General features: G+C 46.7%; 1 protein-coding gene across 1 annotated transcript in view; it reads left to right on the forward strand.

Moving 5' to 3' along the window:
• The window catches only part of DNAH9 (dynein axonemal heavy chain 9), a 385,294-nt gene that overhangs the window by 347,699 nt on the left and 18,982 nt on the right, over positions 1–18,613 (forward strand). Inside the window, exons 63-66 of the mRNA XM_044984418.1 lie at positions 9,128–9,355; positions 16,312–16,503; positions 17,067–17,258; positions 18,065–18,235. Coding sequence (XP_044840353.1) covers positions 9,128–9,355; positions 16,312–16,503; positions 17,067–17,258; positions 18,065–18,235 — 783 coding nt within the window. The remainder of the gene's footprint in view (positions 1–9,127; positions 9,356–16,311; positions 16,504–17,066; positions 17,259–18,064; positions 18,236–18,613) is intronic.

The raw sequence follows: 18,613 nt of genomic DNA on the forward strand, positions 1-18,613 counted from the left end.
TCCTGATTATTTTCGGTGAGGGGGGTATGGGACTTTGTGGCGGGGGAGTGCGGTTGCAGATACACTGCAGGGTGTCTCTGTCCTCCTGCGGTCCTGCAGAACATCCACAAGGCGCCTGAGCGTGTCCGTTTGCTCCCTCACTAGTCCAAGCATTGTTTCAGTCGCCTGCTTGTCTTCCTCACGCCACCTCTCCTCCTGTTCGCTGTGTGAGCACTGGCACAGAGAGACGGTCTCCCTCCACTGGCTCTGCTGGTCCGCCTCTGCTAGGTAGCAGCCCATACGTTCCTCGAACATCTTGTCCCTTGTCTTTTTCTTTCGCCGCCTAATCTTTGCCAGCCTCTGCGAGGGGGATGCTGTGGCAGGTCTGGAGACAGTGGAAGCTGTGAGATGGGAAACAGGGAGTGAATTCCTTGCAAAGATACATTTTTGCGAACAATTAACTGAGTCTAGGCTGTCTCTGTGAAATCTGGGTTGAGACCCCTGTGCCTGCTGGGGCAGAAATCATTTTCGCGGTGGATTCTGGGTAAATGTCGCCAGTCATTCCTTCCTCCGGGAAAGCAACGGCAGACAATCATTTCAAGCCCGTTTTCCCAGAATTGCCCTGGCATACGCCATAGCGTGGCAACCATGGACACTGTTTTGCCTTTTGTGTATGTCACCGTATGTGTACTAGATGCCGCTGACAGAGGCAGGCCAGCAGCGCTACACAGCAGCATGCTTTTGCTTTTGCATGACAGCAGAGATGGTTACCAGCCATATTGTACCATCTACCATACCATAAATTGGTAATAAGATGGTAATAAGATGGGCATGGTTACCTGTCCTTTTGCACTGCCCCATTTGGGGCTGTCATAAGTGCCCCTGGCCGAGCAGCCAGAGGCGCAAAAGCCAAAATTGGGAATGACTCCCTGAGTCAATCCCTCCTTTTTGGTATCTAAAAATAGAATCAGTCCTGCCTAGATTATGGGCAAGTGTACTAGAGAACCACTGTATCATAGAACCAGAGAGCACAGCTGCTCTGTGTCTGATCCTGCATAAATTATGAGCTGTATGCTATTCACAGGGGGTGCTCCTGCAACAACACCACCTGTTCATTCCGTTCTTACCCCAGCCTTCCTGGGCTACCATACCATTGTCCCCCCACTTGTGTGATGAAGTAATAAAGAATGCAGGAATAAGACACAGTGACTTGTTTGTGAGAAATGAGTGGAAGGAAGCCTCCAGCTGCAATGATAGTCCAGGCAGGACATTAAGGAGTGTGGATGAAGGAGCCCATCATCCCTCTGCTAGTCCAGGGGCAATTGAATCTTTTATTTACAATGAAGGGTGGGGGCTGATGGAGCTCAGCCCCCTGTTGCAATGATGAGGACGGTTACCAGCCATATTGTACCATCAGCCATCAAAAATTAGGGACAGGCGCCCTTGATTGACCTTACTGATACTAGTCGGCATGGTTACCAGCCCTTTTGCACTGCCCCATGTGCTAATAGGCTGATGATGAGGATGGATTTCCATCTTATTGTACCATCAGCCATCCATAGCGTGGGGGGAGCAAGGATGTTGGTGTTGAGTGCTGCACCATCGCGTCTATCTGCAGCATTCAGTAAAGATAGGGTGACATGTAAAAGAGTCAACAGAGGATTGTTTTCACTTCTGGTGGTGGGTGGGGTGTGTGCGCAAGTTGCCGAACTATGCCCTGACCCACCACAGACACTGTGTTTGGCCCTAGAAGCATTTGGAGCTCATCCAAGAATGCAAATACTTTTCGGAGACAGCAGGAACTGTGGGATACCTTGCGTCCTCATTCCCCCCTCCCTCCATGAGCGTCCATTATATTCTTTGGCTTTCCGTTACGCTCGTCACGCAGCTGCGTGCTGAGTCTGTGCTATGCCGTCTGTCCGTAGATTTCTTAAAAATACTTTGGACCAGGCGTAAAATTACAGTAATTAACCTAATTAGATGCAGGATTCTCCGAGCGAAATCACCCTGAGGAGGGTCACTGAAGGAGATAGAGAGCGCATGCTGCGTGAAAGCTAGCACGAACCAGGGCCCGATGCAGCCGTGCTCGGGGAGGCAGTGCTCCCTGAGTACCTCATGAAAACCTCGCGCGGAAAACTGTGCTACCACGGAGCACCCAATAAGGCAGCTCTCCCCAGGAACCTCCTGCTGATGCTTTTCGATTAACGCAAGGAGAGCTTCGTGGAGATCTCCAAGGATGATTTCTGTTCTATCCCCATATATAGAGAGTCCTCCTTTTCACACAGTTAAGATTCCTGTTATATTAAGAATAAAAGTTAACATGGTTAAAGCACTTACCGACTGCTCCTTCCCCTGATTCAGGGTCCGGGTTAATGGCCGGGGAGGGTTGTTGGGGGATCTCCGTGACGGTGATGAATAGATCCTGGATGTCGGGGAAACCAGCGTTGTAAGCGCTCTCGCCTGCCTCGTCCTCCACAAACCCTTCCTCATCTTCCCCGTCCGCGAACATCACCGAGGAACTGGCCGTCGACACTGTCCCATCGTCAGAGTCCACGGTCACTGGTGGGGCAGTGGTGGCAGGCTCCGTAGCGTCCGTTTGCCGCTTTGATTTTTTGGTAGCCTTGTCTGGGGTCCTTGGTTTTCACGCGGCGATGCGTTGCATGACGGCTGCATCCTCTGTCTGGATCATGGCTTTGGAGACCTTCTCATAGGTCTTTGCATTCCGTTTGTTGGAGCGCAGCTCCGAAAGCACAGACTCCTCGCCCAACACACCAATCAGATCCAAGAGTTCCTGGTCAGTCTATGCCGGGTCCCTCTTTCTATTCAGAGATTACATGAACTCCTCTGCTGGAGAGCTCTGCATTGCTGCCGGTGCTGCTGAGCTCGCCCCGATGTCCAACCACGAAATGAGATTCTAACTGTCCAGACAGGAAAAGGAATTCAAATTTTCCCGGGTCGTTTCCTGTGTGGCTGCTCAGAGCATCGAAGCTCGGACTGCTGTCCAGAGCGTCAACAGAGTGGTGCAGTGTGGGATAGCTCCCGGAGCTACTAAGTTCGATTTGCATCCACACCTAGCCTAATTCGAGCTAGCCATGTCGAATTTAGCGTTACTCCACCTGTCGGGGTGGAGTACCAAATTCGAACTAAAGAGCCCTCTAGTTCGAATTAAATGGCTTCCTAGTGTAGACGGTTGAGCGGTTAGTTCGAATTAACGCTGCTAAATTGGAATTAAAGTCCTAGTGTAGACCAGGCCTAAGGATAAGATTTAGTCAAGGGTATTTTTAACAAAAGTCATAGACAGATCACAGGCAATAAACAAAAATTCATGGCCCATGACCTGTCCATGACTTTTACTATATAAATACCCCTGACTAATATTTAGCAATTCCTGGGACCCTGGTGTGCTGCTGCTCTGGAGGGCCCCAGGACACGGCTGCTCTGAGGGACCCCAGGTGGCCGATGGCTAGCCCCTGCACTGGCAATGGAGGCTGATTGCCCCCCAGACACCCGCTACTCCGAGGCCCCAGGGGCTGCTGTTCTGAAGGCCTCTGGGACAGCCCCTGGGACCACTGCTGCTCCGGCAGCTCCCCAGGAACAGGGCTGGTCCAGCAGCAGGAAGTGCGGCTGGCCTCAGAGTCTGCTCCAGCAGTGGCCGATGCGACTGGCCACAGGGCCATCCAAGCAGTGGCTAGTGTGGCTGGCCCTGGGGCTGCTCCAGCAGTGGCTGGTGTGGCTGACCCTGCAGCACCCAGGACCACTCCTTGGTCGCTCCCTGGGGCCAGCTGCCCAGGAAGCCCCGGGGTCCGCTGCAGTTGCAAAAGTCATGGAGGTCATGGAAAGCCACGAATCCATGACTTCTGCGACCTTTATGACAGAATTGCAGCCTTTTTCATCACCTTGACTTTTTATTTTCTTTGAGGATGGGATGAAGGGTCAAGCAGTCTCTGTGCAAATGTTTTCCAGGTGGATATCATCCTGCTTTTCACTGATGTAAGGGATAGCTTGAACTGTGCCACCACAGAGGTTATGAGGGCCCAAGCAACATCGATCTCATTTCTCAGTAATGTTTCGGTATTGGACATTAGCAGGTGTGACATTCCCAAAAGGGTTCAGTCTAGTCTGTTGAACAACTGTATCCCCTCAACTCTGCAGTATTTTACACTGCTGTGCTGTGAGAGCCACCACTCCTGATCTGCTCTCAGACAGCTTCCAGCATGTGAATCACTCCCAGCTATAGCCATCCATCCAAGAATTACACTGCAGGGCAACACCAGCAAACTACTAGTCCCAGGCTTCCCCCAGCATTGTGCGTCTTGTACTGCCCAGCACCTACCTGGACAATACAAGTGCATATAAAATCTGTCATTTAATTAATAGAAAATTATATGCACAAACTTTGTTATCTCAAGTGGAGTTTCCCAAACACTTTAGTCCAACTACACTGGTTTAGATAAAACAATAAAACAAGTTTATTAACTACAGAAAGAAAGATTTTAAGTGATTACAAGTAATGAGGCATAAAAGTCATAATTGGTTACAAGTAAAAAAAAGGTAAAATGCATCTAATACCTAACGTAACAAACTGAATTAATTCAAAGCAAAGTGTCTCTCTCACCACATGCTGTAGAGTCTTACTGGCTGAACTCCATTCAAACAGGCTCTCTCCCCAGTCTAATAATGCTTCCTTTGTCCTTTAAGTGTTGTCATTGCCATGAGTATAGATGAAGGGAGAGATCATTTGGGGCCTCTGTTCTCCATTTTTATATTGTTTCCTCCTCTTTGAGAATCATCACCAGATGGTGTTCAGGGAACAGAAAGTCTGTGGGACAGGAACCTCCAGCTGTTTCTTTGCCAAGATGTAAAATTCTCACTCACACCCTTTTCCTGCCAAGGAATGGTCCCTTAACCAGGTGATAGTCCATTTGATTTTGTTGACACCTGGCTGAGGTGCAAATTTACCTTTTGTCTTTGAGGAATTGGTTTGTGCTTGCTTTTCTAAACTTTAAGCATGTCTCAATAATGTTATAGCGTAGACTCTTATAACTTTATATACAATGTTGCCACACATATTTTACCAGGACAATAATGATCAGTAAATTGTGAGTTTTCAAATGATCCCTCACAAGGCATTCTTTGTACAAAATCCATTGTAGGTTTGTAAAAACGGTACACATGAGGATACAGATGGTCACAGCTGCTACTTTCTCTTCAATATGTACTTTTGCCAAGTATGCTATTATGACTACATCTAGATCAGATGCAAATTTTGGGGAGGCAGTTCTGCACTCATTCTTTAGGCTCTGAGCCCCACTGAAATTTAGTGCGAAGGAACCAAGGTGGGTTGGGGCAACAGTACCCTTAAATAGCCCAGGGAGGGGCTACGGGGCCAGAGGGCCTGAGCACTGCCCCTACTGGTACTGCTAAGCAAAGTTATCTGGCTTTGGTGTGCTGAACACATGCACACCTGAGTGGAATACATGTCTGCACCCACACCTTGAAGAACAACAGTTACAGTACAGGTAGGTAACCATCTTTAACTGATGAAGGGAGCCCTCCCTGGACTGTATGCTAGGGGTTCTCATTGTCTAGCCTAGTTCTCAGATTTACTGTACACTGAGGCCTGATCTACACTTGGGGTGTGGGGGGTGTGGGATCGATCTAAGATACGCAACTTCAGCTATGAGAATAGCGTAGCTGAAGCCAACGTATCTTAGATCGACTTAGAATCACTTACTTCGCATCTTCGTGGCACGGGATCGACGGCGGCTCCCCTGTCGACTTTGCTTCCGCCTCTCGCCATGGTGGAGTTCCAGAGTCGACGGCAGAGCGATCAGGGATCTATTTATCCACCTCTACACTAGACATGATACATCGATCCCTGATAGATCAATCACTACCTGCTGATCCGGGTACCTGAAGTTATGGTTTTCACCGTGTGTTTCTTGAGATGATCAGATCTAGTAAAAATGGCTAATTGTCATTACTTTGGAAGGCAATTTGGGAAAAGGCTTGAATCAGAAATTCCCAGCAATCCCCAAAATGTGAAGGGGCTTCACACACTCTCACACTGTATATGAAGGGAATGAATTCTGAAGTAAATGCTGGTTTGTATGTGTTACTATTTCTGATCATTACTATGGCAACCCCAGCATCGTATTATATACATCCTCTGTCAGAGTAAAGCTGCTTTGAAGTATATGGCTGAAGAAGCACTCCGATGTTGCACATGCACACTCAGGTTCACTCGTTCACACAGGCACACTCGTTCTGGCTCACACACACTGTAGAACAAATGGCCATTTAATTGCAAAAGTAGTGACATTACAGCAAGGGTAAATTTGTGGCAGTTCTCTCTTTAGCTTCCTTTTTTCTGTCTTTCCAGTAGTTTGACTTCACGAGGGCTTGGAGCAGGTGCTGGCCTTTCTGCATGGATCCAGCTCCAAGATCTGGCTAGCTAAACAAATAAGGAAAAATGCACTTGAAACTTCAATTTCACTTCCACTTGAGACAATTCCACACACGCAGCCTGCGAGATTTGCCTCCCTCTGCATGCAGCCTGCCATAAATGTTAGCTGTAAATATATGGGGGGTTCAGAGGTACTTTCCAATGCCTATTGATGTGCACTTATCCAGACCTAACTCTCACAAGGGCTCTGTCACAGGCTTCCAAATCTGGCATAGAAAAATATATGGGAAAGCAATCACATGACTATTTAACCCCATTTACTGTGGGGCCTCCAGAGTTAATTTGTGGAAGCGAAAAAGGTAGAAAACTGGTGCAATATACGCTTTCAGAAGTGTGGTAGAGAGTGTTGTTTGGCTGGCGGGAAAGGCTCATGTAGTGGAGCAATTTGCAGAGTTCCCCTCGGAGTTATAAATCATCTTCACAATATTACAGTCTTTTTTTTCTATGAAAATTTGCCCCATTTTCTTATTTACTTCTTTCCTTTGAGGGACTGTTCATCTGACCAAGGCCATAAATCCTTAATGCCAACAAATTGCATACTATCTGTTTTCCCTTTTCCCCCTTCACACTATTTAAATTTTAATAGTTATATTAAAAAAAGAATAAAGCATAAATAGAATGTCTGGAGTTGTTTTCCCCAGCACTGACCCTCCATTAGCCATCAGATCAGAAATGCTCTTTGTATCAATCGTCAGAAGGCTAGCAATACCAGCAAGTATTATTCAGTAGCATCACATCAACACAAGTTGAATCAAAAGATTTTTTCAACCACATGATTCTGTTAAAAAAAAAAAAAGGGATGTAGAAACAAAAAATGTGTCATTTAAAGAAGAAAATCCTCATAAAGTATTCTCTATATATTCTGATTCTCAAGGCACAATATTTTTGTTGGTGGTGTTGAGCTTTATCCATAAAATGTTAGCTCTTTATGGCTGGTTGTGTATGTCTCTCAATTCTTGTTTTGTTATTGGACTAGTGATATTAGAGCAGGTTGATTGCCTGGACTCTGTGGGATTTCCTTGCCATTTCTAGCCCTGACTGCAGTGGGAAAGAACGGCTGCATTAACACTTAGGGTATAATTGCATTTTGTCTGTTGTTTTTCTCACTGTTATATTTTACAACAGAAAGGACACCTCGGGACCCATGAGTCCCTCCTGCTCCACTTAATACTAGCATGCTCCCAAATCATTAAAGGAAAGGAAAGCTGTGATTTTATTTATTTATTTATTATTTTGTGTATTTAAGCTCTAAACTAGAAACCTTGCATCCTGTCAACATGAACAAAAGCCACACCCACACCCTCTCCTTCTGGGGTACCATTTGACTTGAACTGAGAAATGCAAGCCACTTCCTGTGGGAGAGAAGTATCTAACCTCTCCATCCAATGCCTGTTCATTCCCTGGACAATTATTCTTCTCTTTAGTACTACATGCATTCCTGAAGTGCCACCACTGTGGAAGCTGCATCCTTATTCATAAACCTCAGTTCCGGCCCAGACTAAGCTCCAGCAGAGGTCCTGTGAAAAAAAATAATGTGATCATATAATCATAGATTGCATTGTGATGCATATGCACACGGGAGCCAAATTAAAGTTTCATGGACAACCTAAATGTTGGCATTTCCTAGCTTCTGAGTACATGGCTTTGCAGCTTTAATACAACATTTTAATGTAGATTTTTGTGTGTTGTTTTGTATTGAGCAAACGCTGCCTTGTATGTAGGATAACAGGCCTCAATAAAAATCTACCTAACATACAAAACACAATACGCACACTAGCTGCCTTGCAAACTGGACTGAAGTGCACCAGCATCGCCTGCCAAGAGAGAATTCAGTCCCTGCTCCTGGATGAATGCCTTCTACAAGAGCCCCACGCTGCAAGGATAGTGATCTTTTCCCTTGAAAATTAGGGTGCCTGGGTCAAAGAAACAGATACCCATTGACCTGTTACCCATTTAAACACAGCCAGCCCCCATGGGTTTTACTGTGGTCTCTGCATTTTGCCTCCCTCTTTTCACCTCTCCCTGCCTCCTGATATTTTAAACAGTCCCTATGGCTTTGCTGTGGCACATTCCACTCTGAACTGCAGGCAAAGCATGGTGCAGGTAGCACTAAAAAGACTTGGGAAGTAATTAGACACTCAGGGCCAGATTTTCAAAGGTATTTAGGTGCCTACAAATGCAGATTGGAACTTAGTGTGATTTTCAAACATGTCTAGTGGACATGCCTATTGAAATCTGTGGAGTTACATGCCCAACCTCCATAGGCATTTTTGACAGTCCCACCAGGTGCCTATCTTTGGGTGCCTAAATACTTTTGAATATCTGGTTCTCACACAGCAAGATGCAAATCCAGAAAGCTACTCTGAAGTCTGTGGAGCTACCCTAGGTAACACGAGAACAGAGTATGGCTCCGATTTTCTGATACTAGCAAGGTAACTGGTTCAGGGAGTGGTTTCTGGGCATAGCAAATGTGTATTCTAACTGAGTTAATCGGCAAGGTTGGAGGGAGCCTTGCTTCTGTGTCCCCTTTTGCTCTCTGGAATCAGCTATATATAGGCTGTGGTCTGATTCTGGAGCATGAGGGGGCTCCTTGACCTCATCTTGATGCTATATTTGATGGATGCTCACTCCAGATGTAAATGCCAGCAGTTGACAAAGTATTGTCCCATTTCTCCGTACTAGAACATCCATCTGGTGGCCAAGTGGCTAGGTTCTCTGGAGAAAAAACTTGAGCAGCACAGTGAAGGCAGCCACCAGGAGTTCCGCGTCTTCATTAGTGCAGAGCCTGCTCCTTCACCTGAAGGCCACATCATCCCCCAGGGCATCCTGGAGAACTCCATCAAAATCACCAATGAACCTCCAACTGGGATGCATGCCAACCTGCACAAGGCCCTGGATAACTTCAACCAGGTATGGTGACACTTATAGGAATCACTGGCTTCCTTCATGAGGTAGCTACGGTAACCAAACAGGTTGCCAGATTAGTTCAGAACTAATGTATCCAGATGCACAGCACAATGTATGTGGCATATCTGCTACCTTCTGTTCCTAGGTGGCCACTGCATAACCTTGTAGAATGTCTGCTTTCAATCTATTTAAGCAGCATTGAGTGGGCAAAAGGGGCGGGGGAGTGGCACTCTATGTCTAAAGTAGTGTTACCTGTTTCCAAGTCACTGACAGTCCAGAAGTAAGTGATCTGGGGCACCTGGCATTGGCCGCTGTCAGAAGACAGGATACTGGGCTAGATGGACCTTTGCTCTGACCCAGTATGGCCATTCTTATGTTATTATCTAGAATGCTTATGGATCACTGTCTTAACAGATACAGCACAAGGAGGGGGTACTAGATGGTGTCTTCTAGAGGTGACCAGCTCCTTACAGAACTATGTATATATGAGTAGGGAAAAAGCTGTGTGATCATGGGGACTTCAGTCTGAGTGACACGCTGGAGGTCTCATGCTGCCAGTACTAAAATCTCCTTGGGATTTCTAAAAATTTTAGATGATAATTTCCTAACTCAAAAAGGGTTCATCAAATTTGAGAGAATTATGTATTAGACCTAATGTTGATAGATAAAGAGAAATTGATCAGAGAACTAAAATTACTGCTAACTTAGGTAAAAATGATCATGACTTGATCCCATTTATTAAGTGCCAACAGAATAAAATCCAGATCAGTAATATATACTTGGTGCTTTAAAAGGCCCAATTTAAAAAAGCTAAAAAGAATTATGATCCAGATCAGTTGAGAGAGAATTAAAACAAACAAACAAAAAAATCACCAAACCCAATGATAATTGAAAACCTTTTAAGGATATTTTACTAGGTGCCTAGAAAGCCACAATCAAGAAAGAAGGCCACACTGGTTAAAAAAAAACAACTGGCTTAGAGGGAAAGTGAAAGCAAGTGTAAAAAATAAAAAAAAAAATACTGTAGTAAAGTGTTCATTAAGGGGTAATTAGGTTACTCAGAGTTTTATGGGTTGGAGTCATACTTCATCTTCTCCCCTTACTTGATTTTTCAGTTTGTGTGGTTTTTCCTCCAGCTGGTTTGTACATATTAGCACTTAGCAGTCCCTTTACAAAAAAAATGTGCATAACAAATGGAAGAAAGTGGAATTGGATAGCAAGGAATATAAATCAGAAGCTAGGAATTGTACAAAATTGAAAAGGGAAGCAAAAGGATGTGAGGAGACATCTGTGGCCAGCAGAGAGAAGGAGTTTTTCAGGTATGTTAGGAACAAAAAGAATCCTAACAATGGTATTGATCTGTAACTAGATGGAAATGGTAGAATTGTCCATAATAATGCAGAAAAGGCAGAAGTGCTCAATAAATATTTCTGTTCCATATTTAGGAAAAAGCCAGATGATGTATTTGTATCATATGAAATACTTTGCATTCCAACAGTAACTAAAGCAGATGCTGGGTCTGATCTGAGCCTAAAGACCTGGAAAAGAAGGCCTGGTATCTTTTGCCCCTCTATGTACCTGGAGTCAGATGCACATGCGTGCTTGTGCCCTGGGGCAGGCCATGCTCTTGTTTGTTGTTCAAAGTATCGGGTTTTGTGCCTTGGCCCAAAAAGGCAGGCAAACTCAGCTGCAGGCCTCACTGAGGTCAGACCCTCTGAGAGAGACCCTCAGATCTGTCTTCAGATCATGGCCCCATTATCAACCAGGGACAAAGTAGGCCAACTTCAACATCCCAGCCCCATAAGAACAGCAGCAGTTGTTGGTAGGCAGCCCTTCATTTTATATCTGTATGTTATTACACAAGTATTATACACAGTCTATACCAATAGACATGCACACAGAGTAGTCGTTAAAAGTCATCATGGACCCTCACTTGTCTCTTATTCTAAGTACTTGATATGCTGGTATCTCTGAGACAACAGTGTGGGAACGGTTCACAAATGTCCTTTTTTTGGTAAGCACTCTGTGCAGAGAATAGGGACTGTCTCTGAATTGGATTACTTTTTCAGCTCCATATTTAAATAAAGAGGGAACAACTTGATAGCTGTGAGTGATCAAACCACCTAAATCACATACGCTCTGCTTAGGCACTGCTTGGACGGGAGCCTACAAGGAAAACCCTGGGCACTGATATGGAGATTCAGTCGAAAGCCATCTTTACTTTGAGTCAGCACTGGGGCAATGCCATTTCTAGTGCTAGGGGCTGCTGTGCTATTGCCTGTCCTCTCTTGTGGATGGGATAAAGCCAAGGCCCTGGCCACTCATGTTTATCAAAAATCCTATGGCATCTTTCCCTAGAGACTGGGGCATTATCCCCAGGCTTAGCTGAATCCCAGCTGGCTAGCTGTATTCTGTCTCCCTAAATCCCCGTGCTATTCTTCACTTACCCTAAGACAGCCCTGGATCACCAGTTGGTGCAGAGCAGCTGCCTTGTTCCGCTCACAGCTGGGCAGTGACGTCACACTAACCCATGCAGAGGTCTCCCAGCTAGAGCCCCTGTTGTGGGAAGTGAGGGGGACAGAGGCCATCTGCCCCAGAGTAGTCCCTAGAGGCAGTCTGGCCTTGTCAGCTGTTTCTATGTATGTCAGTGCAGCAGGTGGAATGCTCCTTAAAAGGGGCCCCCCGTGCCCACATGGTGCTGCTGGCCAGTAGAGGAGGTTTTAAGGCTACTGTTGGCATAACCAGTCATTGCTCGCTAGGAGCACAAGCATCGAGCTTTGCAGGGTGCACCTCCCTGTAATAGTTCAGGGGCAGCTGCAGTGTAGCCTGCAGCCCGGGAGGCACAACGGGAGCCTGTCCTGTCGGGCAAAGGTGCTGCATCAAGTGTAATCTGTTAGATGCTCTGATTTTGAACGTGTCTGCGGTGTAAGGAAGGGAGTCTCCAGGGAGGCGCAGGTGGGAGGTTCCAGGCAGGGGTTAATGTGAACAGTCAGTGAAGATTATTCCATTTTTATCTACTGCCATTCATCATTTTGAATTGCACAGAAAGTCCCACAGATCAGGGGAGGGAGGAACCTTCCCCTAAAGTAATGTTTTCATCCTGCCTGTGCTCATTTCAATCAGATAGTAATTAACATTTTCTAAATTGCTAGAGTATTATAAAATGCCTCTTATCACAAAATCCTGCAGTGTGTGGGAGGAGAACCTTTACACCTCATTTCACTGCTTTGTGTTCCATTCTTGCTCAGCGTACGGAATGGATGTTCAATTTTAGCTCAGCTGAAAGCTACAAAGGCGGCTTATTATTGTACACGGGGAATATTGTTCTGGTTTTGTAGCTAAAGGAAAGGTCGGGATTAAATAGAGAGAGAGGCCAAATGAGGCTACGAGCCAGATCCTTTCTCAGGTTTCATTCAGATAAAGGCCCCTTGAAGTCACTGGGAGGTTGCTGGAGGAAAGAATGGGCTCCGAGCATGGTAGGGTGCTTTGACCCTGTTCTTTCGTAATATCTGCAAAGCAGCGCCCTAAAAACTGAGGGGGTTTAGAAGCTGCTCGCTAACTGAGAGGACAACAGGGCAGTGATTGCTCATGATGCCCAAGCCTGATTCCCATAAAACAAGGATCAGCACATTGCATGGCAAGTGGGACCTCCATTCTCTAGCAAGGTCCCTGAATTCTGCAGTGGTGTGGTGTGGCAGTGCAGCAGCCTAGGAATCCGCTGCAGAGTTGGGAAACTTAAGAAATGGAAATTGTTAACGAATGGCTGTGAAGTTGAATCATATACTCAGTACAGCGACCCTTTGTTTTACATATTTTGCTATTAATTTTTGTTTATTTTATGCTAACCTCACCCCCTGTCTTCAGTTCTCAGTGTATCAGCAACATACAATTGCATCAGAGAGGCTGTCAGTGCAAAGCTAGAAGTTTTGGCACCGAGGAGACATGGAAGGCCATTTGGGATTGTGGGATGAAAACGTGGGCTAGATGTGTCTGCTCAAAAAATCAGCAGTGAAATAGTTAACAAAGCAGGCACTAAGATAGTTGTCATTAGCTTTCCATGTGAATGCCCCAATGGGGTGAATGGGTAATACACGCCTCCCTGAGCTATTGTTTCAGGCTGACTGCAGCCTCAGGCAGACATCACTGCACGGGCTTACACCAGGGTTGCATTGTAAGGTTTTCTCCCCAGTCACAAAACATGAAATATTTTTAAATAGCAGCTTGGATTCCAATGCAGAGTTCCATGCCAAAAAGAGAGCTTCCGTGGCTGCCATTACCATGACCTGGATGCATGAAGGAAGTGGTGACCAACAGACAGACCAGCTTTCAGAAGCAGTGTAGAGCTGTACCTCTAGTGCTGGTGTGCCAGAAGCCACAGTGCGGGGATGGCATCTTAGCTACAGCAGAAACCCCTGAGCTCCTTTGGCTTTAAGTCAAAAACTGCAATGACAATCACAAGGGGAAACAAGTTTCAGAGTAGCAGCCGTATTAGTCGGAGTATTTGTGACACCTTAGAAATGTATGCATCCGATTAAGTAGGCTGTAGCCCACAAAAGCTTATGCTCAAATAAATCTGTTAGTCTCTAAGGTGCCACAAGTGCTCCTGTTCTTTTTAAGGGGAAACAAGGTGACCGTCACAATGGAATGGGTGCCCAGCCAGGCCAGGAACAATGGAATCAGCTCCCACTTTCAACTAACGGGGCCTCCCATCCCCGAGTAGGGTCGAGCTCACCATTCCCTGCTGGGAGGGCTCCAATTCCCTCACGTTTAGGTGTTGCTGGAGTGCAGGGCTCTGTGTTTTGGTTTTATTCCCTCCTTGCTGTGAGAGGGACTCACTCCACTGGAGATGGACGCAGTCGGCTCGCCTCCCGCTCAAAGCCTTATCTCCGAACCATTGCTTGCCTGCTCCCAGCTCAGCCCTGGAAGCTGGCTTCCTTTGTTCCTCTTCATTGACTAAATGACTCAGGCTCTCTGCCCCTCCACCTCCAAGCCTGCCGGCGGGTCGACGCTACCCGTTACCTGCTCGCTATCCAGAGCGCAGCCTGGAAGATGGGCAGCAGAGCCGCCATCGGTGTGTAGCGTCAGAGGTCCAGTTTTGTTGTTCTCCCCACTGCTTGGCAGTTCCTACTGGCACATGCTGGGTGGGTGCTCAGTACAATAAGGCCGTATCTATCGGGTGAACGTGCTAGAAGAGAGAGTGCAGTTAGGCTTGTTTTCCTCAGAATGTATCATCAATGGAAACAAAGCCCCTCTCAGGTAATGTACTGCTCCTTCCCCTGGGCCTCAGCTCCCTCTGGGTAAATAATGCTAATGAAACCCTGGAGAACCAAAGAGTTAGTTTTCAGGCCTCAGTGCTACAGTGATTCTGTTACAACCGTGACTCCCAGCTGGTTCTCTGTGCCAGACTCAGACTTCTGCTCTGGCCTGTCGCACCCCTCGTTCCCAGTCAGCTGTGCGGGCACTAGTCACCCGTAGAGCTCAGAACATAAGGGGCTTTGGAGGCAGTCAGTCTATGTGGCAGATTATGTTAGTCAGAGCAGGCAGAGACAGTACTGTAGGCACACCTGCTACAGAGGCCCATAGTTATGGCAGGTGGGCAATGCCAGTTCACAAGCCAGGAGTCTCAGACTCAGGGGCTGAGGCAGGGGTGAAAGGCTCTGGGTTCTCTATTCTTTGGAGCCCTCAGTAGTAAATCTCTTGGGTTTTAATCCATTTATTAAGTCCTTGGCAACTCATCCTGCCAGTCTACAGCGAGCTGACTGCCAATGGGCGAATGCATGCATGGTTTGGGACGGGTGGGAGGGGAAGGCTGAAGCATTCTGGAAGTCCCCGAAAGACAGCAGTTTTGAGGAGTCAAAGCGGAGCCCTGCGTGTCCCATGATTCTGTGACCAAAGAATCATTTGCCAGACCCAGAGCTTTAATGTGTAGCACTTGCCATGGTTAAGAAACCTCGTAGAGAAACCTCTGTGTAACCTTGGCAGCAGTGTCTGCTTAAAGCACGCCTGTAGAAGAGACATGAACTGCTCCGTTGATCTCAATGTGGTGCCAGTTCACTGCTGATCATTTCAGTGGAAACATTCAGTTAAAGTGCTCATCCGCTATTGCTAGGTGCAGCAGCAGATATGGGGGCAGAGGAGAGCAAGGCAGCTAAGTTGCGGTAAGAGCTAGTGAGATGAGGAACAAGGAATTCAAGCACAGCAAAGAACATCAGGTCCCCTCGATCACTATGCACAAGGGAGGGGGGGGGAGGAGATGTGTCTATTCTCAGTGTCAAAGGTCTAAACTCCCTGTGGGAGCCAAAAGCCAAAGCCACCCCCTCACCTTTCCAGGGGCCAAAATCCCTGGTTGTCCAAACCTTCTGCCATCCCCTTGATAACTTCAGTAATAGAGCTCTGCAGTCGATAGCCAGACCTGCCCGCTCAGTGCTTCAGGGGGTATTGCAGTAACGTAGAAAGCTGCCATAGCATGTCCAGCCCCATAGAAACCAGGGACCTACCTTGATTCATGAGCTAATCAGAGCTCAGAGAGGCTCCCCCTTGGCTAGCTGAGGCTGGAGCAGGGCTGTGAAGTGTATGTATGTGGTGAAGTGAGGTTCTTCCCCCAGCCTTGGTGGAATTCACCAGGGCCCAGCCCTGCCACCCAGGCCATGCATTCTGCCCAAGCTTTGCACCGCAGTTAGCTCACAGCGCTCTGTTGTCTGCAGACTTGGGCACACTCCTCACTGCCCCAGGGAACATTTGGAAGGTTTGTTCAGTACTATATGGGCTAAAACCTTGATTTAAAACCCCAAACTGCTTAGATGCTGCTGAAATGAGTAGAGGAGGGTTCCACGATGCAGGGCCACTGGGTGAGAGGATTCGCCATGCCCTGTATCCAATAGTGTTTGTGACCCAGGTAGAGCCCTGAGATGGAGAGTGCGGTGGAAATGCACAACATTGCTGTTCTGTTTCCATTTCAGGACACCCTGGAGATGTGTGCTCGGGAGAACGAGTTCAAAAGCATCCTGTTCGCCCTCTGTTATTTCCATGCCGTGGTGGCAGAAAGACGCAAGTTTGGGCCCCAGGGCTGGAACCGCTCCTACCCCTTTAACACTGGAGACCTCACTATCTCAGTCAACGTGCTGTACAATTACCTGGAGGCCAATTCAAAGGTGCATGAAACAAAGAAATCGGCTCTGTGTGCAGATTGTAGCCCATATGCTTATTACACGTCTGTTGAAACATCTGAAATCCTTTTCACTAAGTGCCAATTCCCCAGCATCGTCAGGCTTTCTAGCTTCAGAACTCAGTGTATCTTAGGGGGATACAGAGCGGCCTCTGCTCCACTTGCATCTGTTGCAGCTTACAAACTACACTTAGATAAAATATCAGCTCTGGCATGTGCGAGTCTCCTCTCTGTCGTTTTAGGGACAATATTTAGAAATGTTTGGCTGCCTAGACATCTATGTTTAATGTATGGAACTTTAAAGAGATTCGCTTCTCATCGGGAAACCCTACAAAGTCTGTTCTGCAGGCTGGATTTCTCTGGGCCGCTCTCCTGCATGTAGTGATTTAACTGCTACATGATATTCAATTACTTAGAAAAATGAACTGGTGAAATGAAAACATTCATCCTGTAGATCAGTTCTTTGCTTTCCAGTCTGCAGCCCCATGATGAGGTCAGTGGAGCTGCATCTGCGTGGACTCTTTCATGCCCTCTTGGTTCATTATTTAGGTCCCTTATGACGATTTGCGCTACCTCTTCGGTGAGATTATGTATGGAGGCCACATCACAGATGACTGGGATAGACGACTTTGCAAAACCTACTTGGAGGAATTTATTAAGCCAGAAATGTTGGAGGGAGAGCTCTTCCTAGCTCCAGGATTCCCTCTCCCGGGGAACATGGACTACAATGGTTATCACCAGGTAGCCTCTTTGTTTGCTGGTATTAATTATATTGCTGAATTTAATGTCCTCCATAATCACCTTTTAATCTGTCATAGGAGACAGTGAATAGGATTGCAGAGTTCCAGCTCATCTTGTATTATTTCCTGTTATGTTCTTTTTCTGTAGACTGTTAAGCATCCCCTTGGATGAGCCAAGTTTAATGGTAATTTGATACTTCATCATGAGCTCTTCTGTTCATGCATGAATAGAACAACTGTATTGGTTCTTGGGACTTGAGCAGGTCTAGTGGAAAATTACATCCGCATACCGTTTGCTAAAATGGCCCTTTCAAGCTCCTTTTAGCATTGGATCTGATGAGAAACACTCAAGACTCTTGGATGTTTACTTACTGATTTCATCCGTTCTTTATGTGCAGAGGCAACAGCAGGGGCTGGCGTATTAGTTCGTTTTTGTTCATAAAACTGGTGAAACGATCTCTACTCTTGGAAGTGAAATTCCCAGCAAAGAGTTCAGAGTATTGATGCCCAAATGTGTAGAAAACAAAAAGGTAGAAGAAGCTCAGCTCTGAGATATGTAGCCAAGACATCCTGCAACAATGGCCAGGCTTGTTTTCTTCTGGCAGAAATTATTATTATTCCAGCGGCTTTACTAATTCCACCCTCCTGCTTCCTAGCAGTTTCTTAGCACAGCAGGGCAGTCCAGCTGGATACGCTGCATTGGGCTTTCTGTGTGTGATGGCTGTCCAGTCCATCAATGCGATCAGTAAGTGTAAAGTCCCTGGCCCTGTACGTAACAATAATGGGAGGTGTGATCTTCCTGTGTAGTACATAGACGATGCCCTGCCTGCCGAGTCTCCGTACCTGTATGGTCTCCATCCGAATGCTGAAATCGGCTTCTTAACCCAGACCTCAGAGAAACTCTTCCGCACCGTGCTGGAGATGCAGCCTCGTGACACTAACGCTGGCGAAGGAGGAGGGGCTACGAGGGAAGAAAAGGTAAGATGGGCAGAGGAGGGAGCCATTGCCACTTTGAGTGACTTTGCTTAATTTGGCTGCATTTTAGTCTCTGTTTTTTTCTCATGACCCTTTATTATAACCTGGTCGGCCTTTGTACAGTGCGTACAAGGAACAGAAATAACCAGTCTGGCCTTCTTCGGGCGCTCGCCATGATTAGTGTAATTGTACTATAGCCAGTGCTAGGGCCTGACTTTAGCTGGTCCTCTGCACTCCAGTGCCTTCATTATCACCATGTGAGGACATACACATTTTTAGTTGTTGCTACCTACCCAAACCATAAGAAGAAGATGATGTGAGAACATTGCGAATAAATCTGGCTGTGGCCTCTGCTGGCACACAGCCATCAACCACAGGGGA

The sequence above is a fragment of the Mauremys mutica genome, chromosome 12, assembly GCF_020497125.1.
Source record: "Mauremys mutica isolate MM-2020 ecotype Southern chromosome 12, ASM2049712v1, whole genome shotgun sequence".
NCBI lineage: Eukaryota > Metazoa > Chordata > Testudines > Geoemydidae > Mauremys > Mauremys mutica.